The following is a 12,320-nucleotide window of genomic DNA, read 5'->3' as shown; positions in this document are numbered from 1 at the left end:
TTTTGAGACGGAGTTTCGCTCTCGTTACCCAGGCTGGAGTGCAATGGCGCGATCTCGGCTCACCGCAGCCTCCGCCTCCTGGGTTCAGGCAATTCTCCTGCCTCAGCCTCCTGAGTAGCTGGGATTACAGGCACATGCCACCATGCCCAGCTGATTTTTTGTATTTTTAGTAGAGACGGGGTTTCACCATGTTGACCAGGATGGTCCCGATCTCTTGACCTCGTGATCCACCCGCCTCGGCCTCCCAAAGTGCTGGGATTACAGGCGTGAGCCACCGCGCCCGGCCCTTGCATAGTTCTTTTAAGGGAAACTTCGTGGAAGTGGCAGGTGAGAGAATTACAGAAACTAGATCCTATAGCGAGAGACCCTTGAAAGAAATCCTGTATGTGCTTTTTATGGAGTCTGGTCTTTTCCTCTCCTTTTCCCCATGGGACCAGAATGCTGAAATTATAAGACAATAGATAGAAAATACAATTTAACATATGATCATTCATTTCATAGGCACCTTTTCAAGAACCCATCTGAAAAAGTCTAAGCACTAAAATATTATCCCTTTTTTTTTTTCATTGTACTTTGGGGTCTGGGGTACATGTGCACATCCTGCAACCTGCAGGATTGTTGCATAGGTACATACATGCCATGGTGGTTTGCTGTCTCCATCCTTTTTTTTCCTTTTTTTTTTGAGACAGGATCTCACTCTGTCACCCAGGCTGGAGTGCAGTGGCATGATCTCGGCTCACTGCAACCTCCGCCTCCCAGGTTCAAGCGATTCTCCTGCCTCCAGCCACCAGAGTATCTTGGATTACAGGTGCACACCACCAGGTCTGGCTAATTTTTGTATTTTTTAGTAGAGACAGGGTTTTATCATGTTGGCCAGGCTGGTCTCAAACTCCTGGCCCCAAGCAATCTTCCCACCTCAGCCTCCCAAAGTTCTGGGATTACAGGTGGGAGCCACCATGCCCAGCCAATCCTATATTTACAGTACTCTGCCAGATCACAGCTTTCCAGGTTTCTGTCCCCTCCCTCCACCACCAGTCACTCAGGAGTGACCAGCTCTGACAATCAGCCTCTGCAATAAACACAGACAAGCACGAGCCATTCCCATGAGCCCTAACACTAGGCTGGGCCACCAGGGCAACACCCAACCAAGACATGGGAGGAGGTACGAGCTCCCTTAAGAAAGGAAAACAAGTAAGAATGTGCATGGAGGCCAGGTGGTTATGGCAATTTTTACCTTCTGATTTCTAAGCTTTCAGTGATGTGACGTTAACAAAAATTTTTCATTTTAGAAAAGTAACATTTGTTTAGTAAAAAGAAAAAGGAGACATATAAAGAAGAAAAAAAGATACAAAAGATGAAAAAAGCACAAAGATAACCTAGAAAACCCATCATCATCTTGAGTTAACCTAGGTTACCATCACAATGCAGTACAGTTTAATCAAAAAGAACTTCAGAAAAAGATACGGCTTTCATCATAGGAAAGAATTATGCTGTCTTGGTTATCACAACTTCATACAGAAAACAAACTGCTAAGAGGTTAATAAATTCACAAGAAATTAAAAACCAGAAGTGAGGTCTTCTAACAACACATTCGTCTTTAAAGTAGTACAGTTGAAACTCAGGTATTTTGTCATAAAAACGAATCAGGAACCGTTAAACACACACTCATCAAAGCTACACGGTAAGCATGACTTGAATCTGACCAGAAACGTTCCCAGCCTGCCTACTCCTTCTGGAGACTGTGCTGGTTCTGGGTAGACAGCATTGCTGGAGACCTTCACAGTACCTTATCAGCAAAGTGCTGGATGACGAAGGATGTGTTCGACATTCTAGGCTTTTCAAACAAAGGGTTCTTGTTGACAAAATTATTATACAGCTTTTGAAGCCAGTTTTCATCAGTTCCATGTGGCAACTGGAAAAGAAAAATAAACCAAATAGCAAGTAAGAAAACTAGAGATTCATACAGGCAAGAAAAAGCACTAATTCTAAGAAACCAAGATGATTTGGCACCTTAGAGTTAACTGCTCTCAATCGGAGGCTATTTATTTATTTATTTATTTATGTAATGTTATTTATTTTTATTTATTTGAGATGGAGTCGGGCTCTGCCACCCAGGCTGGAGTGCAACAGCAGCATCTCAGCTCACTGTAACCTCCGCCTCCCGGGTTCAAGCGATTCTCCTGCCTCAGCCTCCCAAGTAGCTGGGATTACAGGTGCTTGCCACCATGCCCAGCTAATTTTTGCAGAGATGGGGTTTCACCATGTTGGCCACGTTGGTCTCGAACTCCTGACCTCAGATGATCCACCCACCTTGGCCTCCCAAAGTGTTGCGGTTACAGGCATGAACCACTGTGCCTGGCCTTAGAGGCTTTTTAAAAAGCAACTTTAGGCATTAGTTTGTCCTTGATCTTAATCTTTAGGGCACTTTAAAAATTATTATTAATTGACAAATAATAATTATAGATATGTTTCTGGGGTATTTGAGGTGATATTTTAATGGATACATCAATGTCCCTTTAGAAGAACAAAACTTTAAATAGAAACAGTCATAGAATGACTTTAGAACGAAGAATTTTATTTCTATGAAATAGGCAGTATTTTATTTCTTCCCCAAGAAGTCTAAAGGTTCAGGAAAAAAGAGTGTGGCTTCCATGACACAAACATGACTTTTATTCACAGGTGAATGGGAAAAGACTGCCACCTGAATAGAGTCCTCCCCTTCCCCTAACTCAGGAAAATAGCTTTTGTTTTACTTCCTAATTTACTCACTCCTTGAAATAAGGGCATATCTCCTTGTACTAAGCTAGTTGAGAAATTTGTTCTTGATACACGCGATTTTTATTAGGCAGAAGGAAAACCCATCTCTACTAAAAATACAAAAATTAGCCGGGCCTGGTGACATGCACCTATAATTCCAGCTACTTCGGAGGCCGATTCAAGGAGAATTGCTTGAACCCAGAAGGTGAAGGTTGCAGTGAGCTGAGATTGCACCATTGCGCTCCAGCTTGGGTGACAGAGCAAGACTCCGTCGCAGAAAAAAAAAAAAAATCCTTTAACCCCAAAACTTTACTACTCTCCTAGGGATTATTTGTTCTTGTGGCCCCATGAGAGACACTGCTAGGCTGCCCACTTCAGAGTTTCCCAGAGGAAAATGGTAAGAAAACTCCTAGAGAGCTCTTGCGGCGAATCATATGATGTTCATCTTTCAGCTATAGCTGATGACTCACAAGAACCAAGATATAAAAGAAAACTCAATTCTCATTAGTCACCGACAACTGGAGTGGAGTCACCTGCTGTTTCCGTGCGTACTTCTACATACACCTTGGGACAGCTTTGGAGTCCACCTCCGTGTCGGACATTACCTAAGAGGTGGTGCAGCTCCCCAGGGGTGGTCTACACAGGCCGAGGTGGGAGGCCCGGCAGGCCCTTTGGGGTCCCTGCTGTGGATGCCGTCCCAGCATTAATATCCAACCAATTGGGTAAACATCAGGCCCTTACAAGCACACTTCAAAAAATTGCTTTGCAACATGCTCATCTGTTACTACTTAAAAGTTGAGAAAAACAATTATTCTTAAAAGTTACCAAGCATTCTTCATCCAGTAACTCTAAAATTCCCATTTTTGCTTCAATCAGGTCAATAACCGGTTGATTGTCATAGAAATCTATCAGAGTCCAAGGGATATCTTCCTTCATGTATTCTTCTTGTTCCAGTTTAAAGACATGCTGGGAATCCAAAGTTAATACAGAAAGTAAAACAGAGTATTAAAATGTGTTCCCAAAGAGCAGGACATAAGCATTTGGAAAACGTAAACAGTTGATCTGTAATGTTTTTGTTCAAACACGAGGACCCTGAAGTACAGACCACGTCCATACGATGATCAATACCGCAGAGCTCCTAAAGCAGGTCTAGCTGTCATCTTCCCACCTGGTCTGAGTGGCTCCCCATCTCCTAGAATATGGCTTGGGCCAGCCTATGTCACCACCAGCACCACATGGTACTCAGTGTGGTCCTAGGGCCCCCTCCCGCTAGCAGCTATCCAAGGACAAATCCAGCCTCTTTGGCCTAATGCAGCCTGGCTGGGTGGTGCCAGCTACCTGAGAATGCTAGTTGCAGGGCCAGTGGGAGAAGCCCACTCCTTAGAGGTCTTTGTGCTCTACCTATTCGGGCAGTAAGTATCCTTCCCAGAGGATGTACTCAGGTTTACCATGGAGGATGAAAGGAAGTTTGGCTGGCAGGTCGGGGGGGGTTGGTGGGCATCAAGAAAAGCCTCCCATGGAGGAATCCCAGTGGGAACCACATGAAAGCTCAATGGGCGCTTGAGAAACGCACCTCAAGCAGGTTAGAAAAAACAGGACAGGAGGCAATGCGGCAGCAAAGAGTCAGATCACACTAGACCTTCACGCCCTCCCTAGAGAATTCTGGGCCTATGGCCTTTCTCTAGGAGCAGTGAGGAGCCACTGGAGGGTGGAGGGGTTAAGATGAGACTTAGGGGATGGCTTAGAAGAGGACAAGACCGGAGGGAGTGAGGCCAACAACTATTCAGCCCGATGCTCTTGGTGGCTGGGGCTTGGGGAGGAGGATGAGAAGGGGAAAGGTCAGGATGAACGTCAGGCTCAGGACACGGGGTCCGTGGCATGACTTGACCACAGAAAGTCACGTGGAGGGTAAGCGGGCTGAGAGGGGAAGGTGGTGCCAGCACTTCTACACTTGCTACTGTTGAGCTTCCTGGGGCATTAGGTGCAGGGGACAGTGGCAGCAGATGAGGGGGACTGGTGACCAGGAGAGTCCTAACCAAAGTTTTCTGTGCCAAAAACGGAAGGTACTACCCATCCTGGGAGGATCTACACATTGACAGATGACTCAGGAAAAAGAGAAGAGGTGAAAAGAAGAGACGGAGGAGGAAGTGGAAGAGGAAGACGAACAGGAGAGGAGAGAAAAGCAAAAATAGAATTGTAGCCTCTGACTTGTGATTTTTGGTAAGGCATCTGCACACGTGTCACTTTGTGGTTAAGGTGAACCTGTGGGGGAGCAGCACGGCACTGCAGCCAGGGGACAGGACAGCAGCCACAGAGAGGCTGACTTCAGGTGAGATATCCTGAATAGGTACTTGGAATAAACCTCAGCTGGAGTTATTAATGTTAAACTTCCAGGAAAGCCTTGCAAATGCTAAAGAAAAAAGAATTTATAATGAAATGAAATTTAATGCTTATATATTAATTATGGGTTAAAAAAAGAAACTTCTGAGTAGGATTCAATATTAGGTCTTCTCACAATATTGACTCTTTTAAAATTGATACATAATAGCTGTACATAGTTACATGGTAGATTTGCTATTTTGACACATGCATACAATGTGTAATGATGACTCATTTTTAAAACATGGAAACAGAGGCTCAGAGAGCCCAAGGTCCCCGAGGGAGGAGGTGGTAGAGCTGAGATTCAAACCCAATTTAGTTTGAGCCAAAGCCCACGCTCTCCAAGACATCATGCTATTTTTCCTCAGGGGTTCTGAGGGAGAATAAGACTGAACACTAACAAAGGTATAGCCTTTCCCTGAAGTAATTGTTAGGATATTCAAGTGTGATTTCTATTATGAACTAGAATCAAAATTCTTCCTATGAACATGTAGCTGAAATTTAGGATGGAAGCTAAAAGGAAAATGTGAATTAGTAAAAAGCATTTTAAATTTCATGGCTTTTCAGAAACAGAGCCAAATACAAATGTTTAGGAGGCAATTATAAAAACTTGAGAGCAGTTTCATGGTAAAGCCAATTGCAGAATGATATCCAATCAAGTTTTAATTTCATTGATTTCTGTTAGGAACAGACAGGCATCAGTACTGTTGGAAATTCAAAAGTGAATTCAATATAGTTCCTGCATTTAGGAAAACTACTTAAGAGGTTAAAACTGTATTTAACACACATAGCAATAACAAATGCCAAAACAGCCACGAGTAGCATTTAGTCAACATTTTAAAAATTGCCTTATTCATCTCTCTATCTCAGCAATTAACTTATCTGGTATACACAATATGCACTCCATGTCTTTTGAATAAATAAATCTTCCCAGTGGGGAAAAAATTGGAATCCAGCTCCTGTCTGTTTCCATGGGAAGACACATTTGATCTTAGCGGTAGTTAGGAAGGTACCATATATGTCTTGTTCTAAATTAAGGCTGGAGAAACTCATTCCCATAATCCATCGGCCATCTGCTGTTTAGTGCTGCATGCGCCGAGATAAGCACTGGGCTGAGAGAGACAAAGAATGCCAGTCCCGGCCTCTCCAGGTGACCAAGTCTATTTGGAGACATGCATGCAAATGATAATAATTCCATGTGACGAGCCTGTGATAAGGAAGCACACAGGGAGAGGCCAGGAGGTGTCACAAAAGGCTCTCAGGGAAGCTGGATCTCAAAAGACATGCTGGAGTTGGCAGATGAAGATAAAGCAATGGGGAAAAACAGGAGAAGGTGGGTTAAGGCAGAGAAAGCAGCAATTGCAAAGGCAGAGAGGCTAGAAAGAAAGTGGAGGTCTCAGGCAACCAACTAAGTAGTTTTGTCCGGCTGCACAGAGGGTCTGTATCCAAGGAGGGCAGCAAGGCTCACGTGTTTGGCAGGTGGTTCAAAATAGATGAAATAGATGAGAGGGTGTGATTTCAAGATTTGGCCACAAGGTGGTGTAGTGACCCAGCATGAGGCTCCTTGCATAAAAATTCAAAACCTAAAGGAAAAATGCCTCTTTCCATGAACACACACACACACACACACACACACACACATGCACGCACACACGGCTGAGAACTAGTTAAGAAGGTAGAAAGGTCACCTACCATGTTAAACTGTTGTTGCAGTTTTTCATTAGCGTAATTGATGCAAAATTGTTCAAAGCTGTTCACGTCAAAGGTTTCAAAACTGAAATAAAATTTAAACAAGTTAAAATATAACCTGAAGTAGGACATATGCATTTGTTTAGAGATCGTTTTAACACTTAGAAGCTTAAATGTTTGCTATGTCATCTACAAGTTTTAAGTACCCCTCAAAGCTTCTGGTTTTAATGATATCCTGGTAGTCAGTTTATAAATAACCTTTTCCTGGCCATCCCCTGGAAGGAATCTGATAGGTATAAAACACGTACCGCACGCCAGGCCATAGGACAGGCATGTCACAATATGATGTAGTCCACACAACAACAGCGACGTTGGCATTATTATTCTGACTTTATAGATCAGAAAATAAGACTGAGAGGTTAAGAAACTTGCCAAAGGTCACACAGATTGTGTCAGAACTTAGCTGCGAAGCTGCCTAGGAGGGCTGTGCCTCCAATGAGAAGGCAATGTGCCTTCCTGTTCTCTTATTGTCTGTGGAGGGGAGGAGCAGCACAACTGCAACACAATTTTGCCTTCCTAAGGGCTGCTTTCATAGTTCCTGGGGGAAAAGGGCAAAGTCATTTCATATCCCACAGCCCAGCACACCCCGTCAGGGATGAGACAGACACGGCTGGATTCCATGTTCAGACTTTCATCAGCTGCCTCTGCAGTTGTGTTGGAGTTGCAGGCTCAAGAACCGAGAGGAGCCCTTGGGGACAGACCTGGGAAGCAGGCTGGATATGGCACAACAGCAAGCCGCATGGGGTCCGGAGCCATCAGGATTGACCAAGGGGCAGCTGCTGCTCGGTTCCTGCCAGCTGTGGCCATGAATGAATGTGGGCCAGGATGTTATAGCAACTGATTCTCAAGAAAAATCAGAAAACTGGGACTTTTAAGTAAACGATCCCACTCTGCAAAACATGGTGTGGGCCGCACAAAACAGATGCACCAAATTTACCACCTGGCCAGATGAGCTCCTGCTGGAAGGAGGCTTGCTGAGCGCTTTAAGGTGTCAGCGTTTATGCATCTCACGTCTCTTAACCCTAACACTGCTCTATATGAAGGGCTCCTGTGCCTCCCACACAGGAGGGTCAGAGAAGGGGTGACCATGGTGAGGACCTACAGCCGGCAAGTGGTGCCAGAAACAGAATTCGACCCCAGCGCTTGGTGCCTCCAAAGCTTTGTTCTGAATTGCTCTAATCCTGAGAGGTTCCTGCCAGCTCCAACCACGGGTCCCCTGGAGTCTCACTTGACGGAGCCGGTTTGGCTCCATCTGGAATTCCTGGGCCGGGTAAGAACCTGGACTGTCCTCTAGACAGCCCCAGGGTGACCCATACAGCCCTGACAGCCCCATTCCACATGCAGCCTCAGTTGCTCAGAGATTCGGAGGCTGGTCTGCTCATGGGAGCAAGGCCACGGGTAGGCCTGGGGGAGATTTAAAAGGGTCTCATTGAGCTCTGCAGCCTACAGCTAGGGCCAAGGACAGAACTTTCTAGAACCCGGCAAAATGTCAAACATCAATGCATTATGTTTGGGCACAAAGATCTGAAGTTTAGGACCCATGGAAAGACCTCCATCTGTGACTTAAAATGCCAGAAGCACATTGGCTATGCTAACAGTTGGCACTGGAATCGTGCTTATGGTTTTCAGGGTACCTGCACAACAGAGTTTCTTTCATCTCATCTTCAAAATCCCCCTGCAAGAGAGGCCCCATCTTGTAGATGTGGAAATTGACACTTGGAGAGGTTCTGTGATTTTCTTGGGGTCACGTAACTGGTATGCTACGGCGCTCACTCCCAGGGCTCTGACCCGCAGACCCAGGCTTTTCCAACTCTGAGTCCAAAGAATACAAAAACAGGACAGGCCAGGGAGTTACCGGCCTTCTTTCGCTCTCAGCTCAGACCTTGAAGCTCATAGCTTCAGCTTTACTTGCTTTCAAATATGCTAACTCTTCCTTTGAGGTTTCCTTATTTCCAGGTCAAAGTGAGCTTTCTCAAAAGTTGTGTGCGAGGGTTAGCCTAGAAGCGAGGCTGCTGGAGCGGGTGGGAAAGGCCCGGGCCCAGGCTGCAGCTGGGCTGCTTAGAAGCAAGCTGATTTTTTTGGAGATGTATCATGAACTGAAGGGTGGCAGCAAACAGGCTATTGTTAGCAATTCTGAGAGAAATCTTAAACTTTAACAAGTCTTTGTGAATTTATAAAAACTCAGGTTTTTCCACTTAGCTGAAAAATTCAATTCCTTATTACAGTGGTCCTGGATCCCGCCTGGGGACCACAGTCCAGCTTGCTACTCCTTGCACGTGGCTGCCCTTGCTCTGTCCTCACCCACTGCTAACCTCCAGCACACCTTCCTCCCTTCCCAGGACTCCTCCCAGCCTCTCCTGCCCGACTGCCTCCCCCACAGTCTCAGTCCTACGGCATCAGGGCCCACATGTCTATTCTGCTCAGCAATCGCCTCCAACACAGTGCCTGGGACATAAACAAGTGTTGGATAAAAATATGAAACAATATACTCTTAAAATAAAGGACTGCCATTTAAAAAGACATTTCTGAAATACCCAAAAGAACAGGGAATGACAGAACCATCACGTATCTCCACCACAATGAAAGAGGACTATTTTTAACGAGACTATCAGTTTTTAAAGGTTCACTTAGGTTTTTACAGGCTGCTCAAGCACTTTGTTGGCACAAGACGAGGTAAATAATTGACGAGACTATCCCAGTAATGTATTAAGTATTTTATAACTGTTGACATGTACTATTAATTGGGAGCCATATGTATTAACTTAGGATCTAAATTAAACAAAGCAACTCCCTTGAGGCACTATCTCCTATTCCACAGCTCTAGGAAAAGCTGCCTCTCCAGCTGGGTGCAAGTACGGCAGCATGGTGTGGCCCTGTCCTCCTCATCCCCAGGAGGCAGCCGCAGGGCCATGAAGACCAGGGCTGGGCTCTCGCCTCTGCCTGGGGAATGGGGTTGAGCTGCTTTTTGCCAGGGTGTGGGGGATGATCCCCCAATCCAGGTGGAATACCCCATGATGCCTATCATGGGCCAGTCTTACATGGGCCATCTTCCCCTTCTCCTGCTAAGAAACCAGGGTGGGTTCCAGGAGAGGGGCAAGGGCTGGGCACTGGGGCCAGCTGCTGAGAAAAGCCTGGGGACAAGAATCTCCATGGAGTCCTCCATGCCAGCTTCCACGCTGGCTACTCCACAGCAGCTTCAGCAGCATGAGCTGGGCCTGAGGTGTAGAGGTGGAGGACCAGGCAGAGAGACTGAAAAAGAACCCAACTCCAGAGTGGGATGAAGGGTAAGACCTCCTGGAGAAGGGGCTGGGGAAAATCCAAGATCTTCTTACCCAAGAACGAAAAAGGACTGAGGGGCGGAGGGTGGTTGATCAGAGACTTGGGTTTGAATTCACCTCTGGCCGCTGGGCATGGGCAAGGTGCAGGCCTAGGTGAATTGTAATTGCCTGAGATTCAAATGGGAAGGGACCTCGGGGCCTTTGGTGGGAAAAGCAGCAGCAAGAGCCTCACACTGTGCTGGGTGCTCCCACCTGCGGAGCAATTGTGATCAAGTGATTGAGTCCTTCTAAGCCGTGGTTGTTGCATCTCTAAAATGGGGATCATTACAAGGTTGTTTGAGGGTTAGGTGGGAAACCCTCTGGAAAGCAAGCAACCTCAGAGCTGGTACACAGTAAGCTCCTGACACTGGTCATTACTAATGGGGCATCTCTTTAATCCACTTTAAATACACAGCACTATAGCCCAGGAGAGTGTACTTAGCATCTATTGGGGCAAAAGCAGAGAATGTTATCTTTCTAATCATGCAAAACACAATGGAACCAAAACAAAATGATCTAAAAATCATGGGGCTCTCAACATTTAAAGGAGGAAAGACAGGCTCACCGAAGAGAATCTTACCCATAAATGTCCAAAACACCAATAAAAGTGTGCTGCTTGCCTGAAAACTGCAATGCTTGGTTAATGCTCTCCACAATGAAGTCGAACAGGTGAGCATAGATCTTCTTGGCCAGTGCGTCCCTGGCGTTGACAGCCTGAGGCCTGGTCATGGGTTTCACCACCGTCTCAGAGCTTGTGACAATTTTGCGATTGCACAGCCACTGGGCAACTCTGCCACTCTCGAGACCCAGGAGCTCACAGAACACCTCCAGGTGACAGTCAGCCTCCTTCAAAAACAAGCACAAGCCCCATCAGGGCGGCCCAGCCATCTAAAGCCACACAATCCTACCTGGCAACGGCCCCTGTTGGGCAAGAGCTGAGGAGCGGCTGGCACAAGGATGCGCAGGCTTCAGGAGGTGGAGACAGACTGGGAGGAGAGCGAGAAGGCTGCAGTGGCGCGGGTCCTGCGCCTGGCCCTTCGCCGACCACCTCTGCTGCAACGCCAGGGAGTCCCACACTGATTTTTCATTTTAACCAAAGAACGTCAGCGGTGACTGAGGCCGAGGAGCCATCCTCGCTGGACCCCGCCCTCTTCCTGTGGGTGTGGATGCAGCCCTCTCTCTTCCCTTTGTACCACCCTGGGCCACTGGTCAGCGTGTGCACTCACCCTGCCCCACCTTGCGTGGCCAGGGGTTTGCCTGGATAGTTGGCCCAGGAGGTACCTGGGTGTTGCTGCCAGGCAGAAGCAGGTGGGGTTCCTGTGGCTGAGCCAGTGCCTCTGCTGACACAAGGGCTGGGGCGGGACTTTTCCCGAATGCACAGAGTGAAATCTTGCTTCTCCCCCAAGCCCAGGCATGAGAGCTGCCCCACTGGTCAGCAAATGAAAAGAGGGAAGGCATGCCCCCATTTCCCTTCAGCTGGCTCCTGTCCTTAGGCAAGGATATGACTCCCGGCTCCTCTCTCTCAGGCAGGGCAACTCCCAAGGCAGGCTCACCTTCGGGCACCATTCAGGCCCACCAGGAAACCCACAGAACTGCACTAGAAAGCCTGGGGATGCCGTGGAGGAAGCCAAGGAAAGTCTGGCCCCTCCCTGCACTCCACCCGCACCCCTGCTGATCAGCATCACAGTTACACAGAGCTGGCTTTGCTGTGCCAGACCTCACAAGGGAAGGAAGTGGCAGAGTCATTTGGTTTCCTTCCTTCTAAGAAAGAGTGAAACCTTCTGAGTCAAAAACAATTCAGCTGCAGGCACTGCTACGGGAAAAAAATGCAAAGGGGCAGCAGTTTTTCAAAAAGTCGGATGGCTTCATCCAAATTTAATGTGTCCAACACTTCAGGTTCCTGATACAGATGGATGGTAATGGATCCCAAATCTAGGACCAATAATTATAGGACTCGGAATTTTCTACAAATATACTTAGAAGACTTTCCAAAGGAATTTCAGTCAATCGATTTTAATTCCTCCTCCAAAATGGTACCTTCCTAACAAGCTTCATGGGAGAGGGCTCAGTGTGATGGCATTTGTTGGGCAGACATCACATTTTTAGTCCATGCGGGTT

General features: G+C 46.8%; 1 protein-coding gene across 6 annotated transcripts in view; it reads right to left on the bottom strand.

The window, feature by feature from the left end:
• MYO5C (myosin VC) overlaps positions 1–12,320 on the bottom strand; it is a 104,516-nt gene that overhangs the window by 60,685 nt on the left and 31,511 nt on the right. For all 6 annotated transcript variants that reach the window (XM_032297428.1, XM_032297427.1, XM_032297430.1 and 3 more), the window contains 4 exons: positions 10,783–11,048; positions 6,829–6,910; positions 3,583–3,723; positions 1,787–1,912 (listed from right to left, as the gene is read on the bottom strand). In XM_032297428.1, coding sequence (XP_032153319.1) covers positions 1,787–1,912; positions 3,583–3,723; positions 6,829–6,910; positions 10,783–11,048 — 615 coding nt within the window. The remainder of the gene's footprint in view (positions 1–1,786; positions 1,913–3,582; positions 3,724–6,828; positions 6,911–10,782; positions 11,049–12,320) is intronic.

The sequence above is a fragment of the Sapajus apella genome, unplaced genomic scaffold, assembly GCF_009761245.1.
Source record: "Sapajus apella isolate SASKATOON/1434 unplaced genomic scaffold, GSC_monkey_1.0 scaffold37, whole genome shotgun sequence".
Classification (NCBI taxonomy): Eukaryota; Metazoa; Chordata; class Mammalia; order Primates; family Cebidae; genus Sapajus; species Sapajus apella.
The sequence above is the reverse complement of the archived record's forward strand: the minus strand, read 5'-3'. Positions and strand labels throughout refer to the sequence as shown.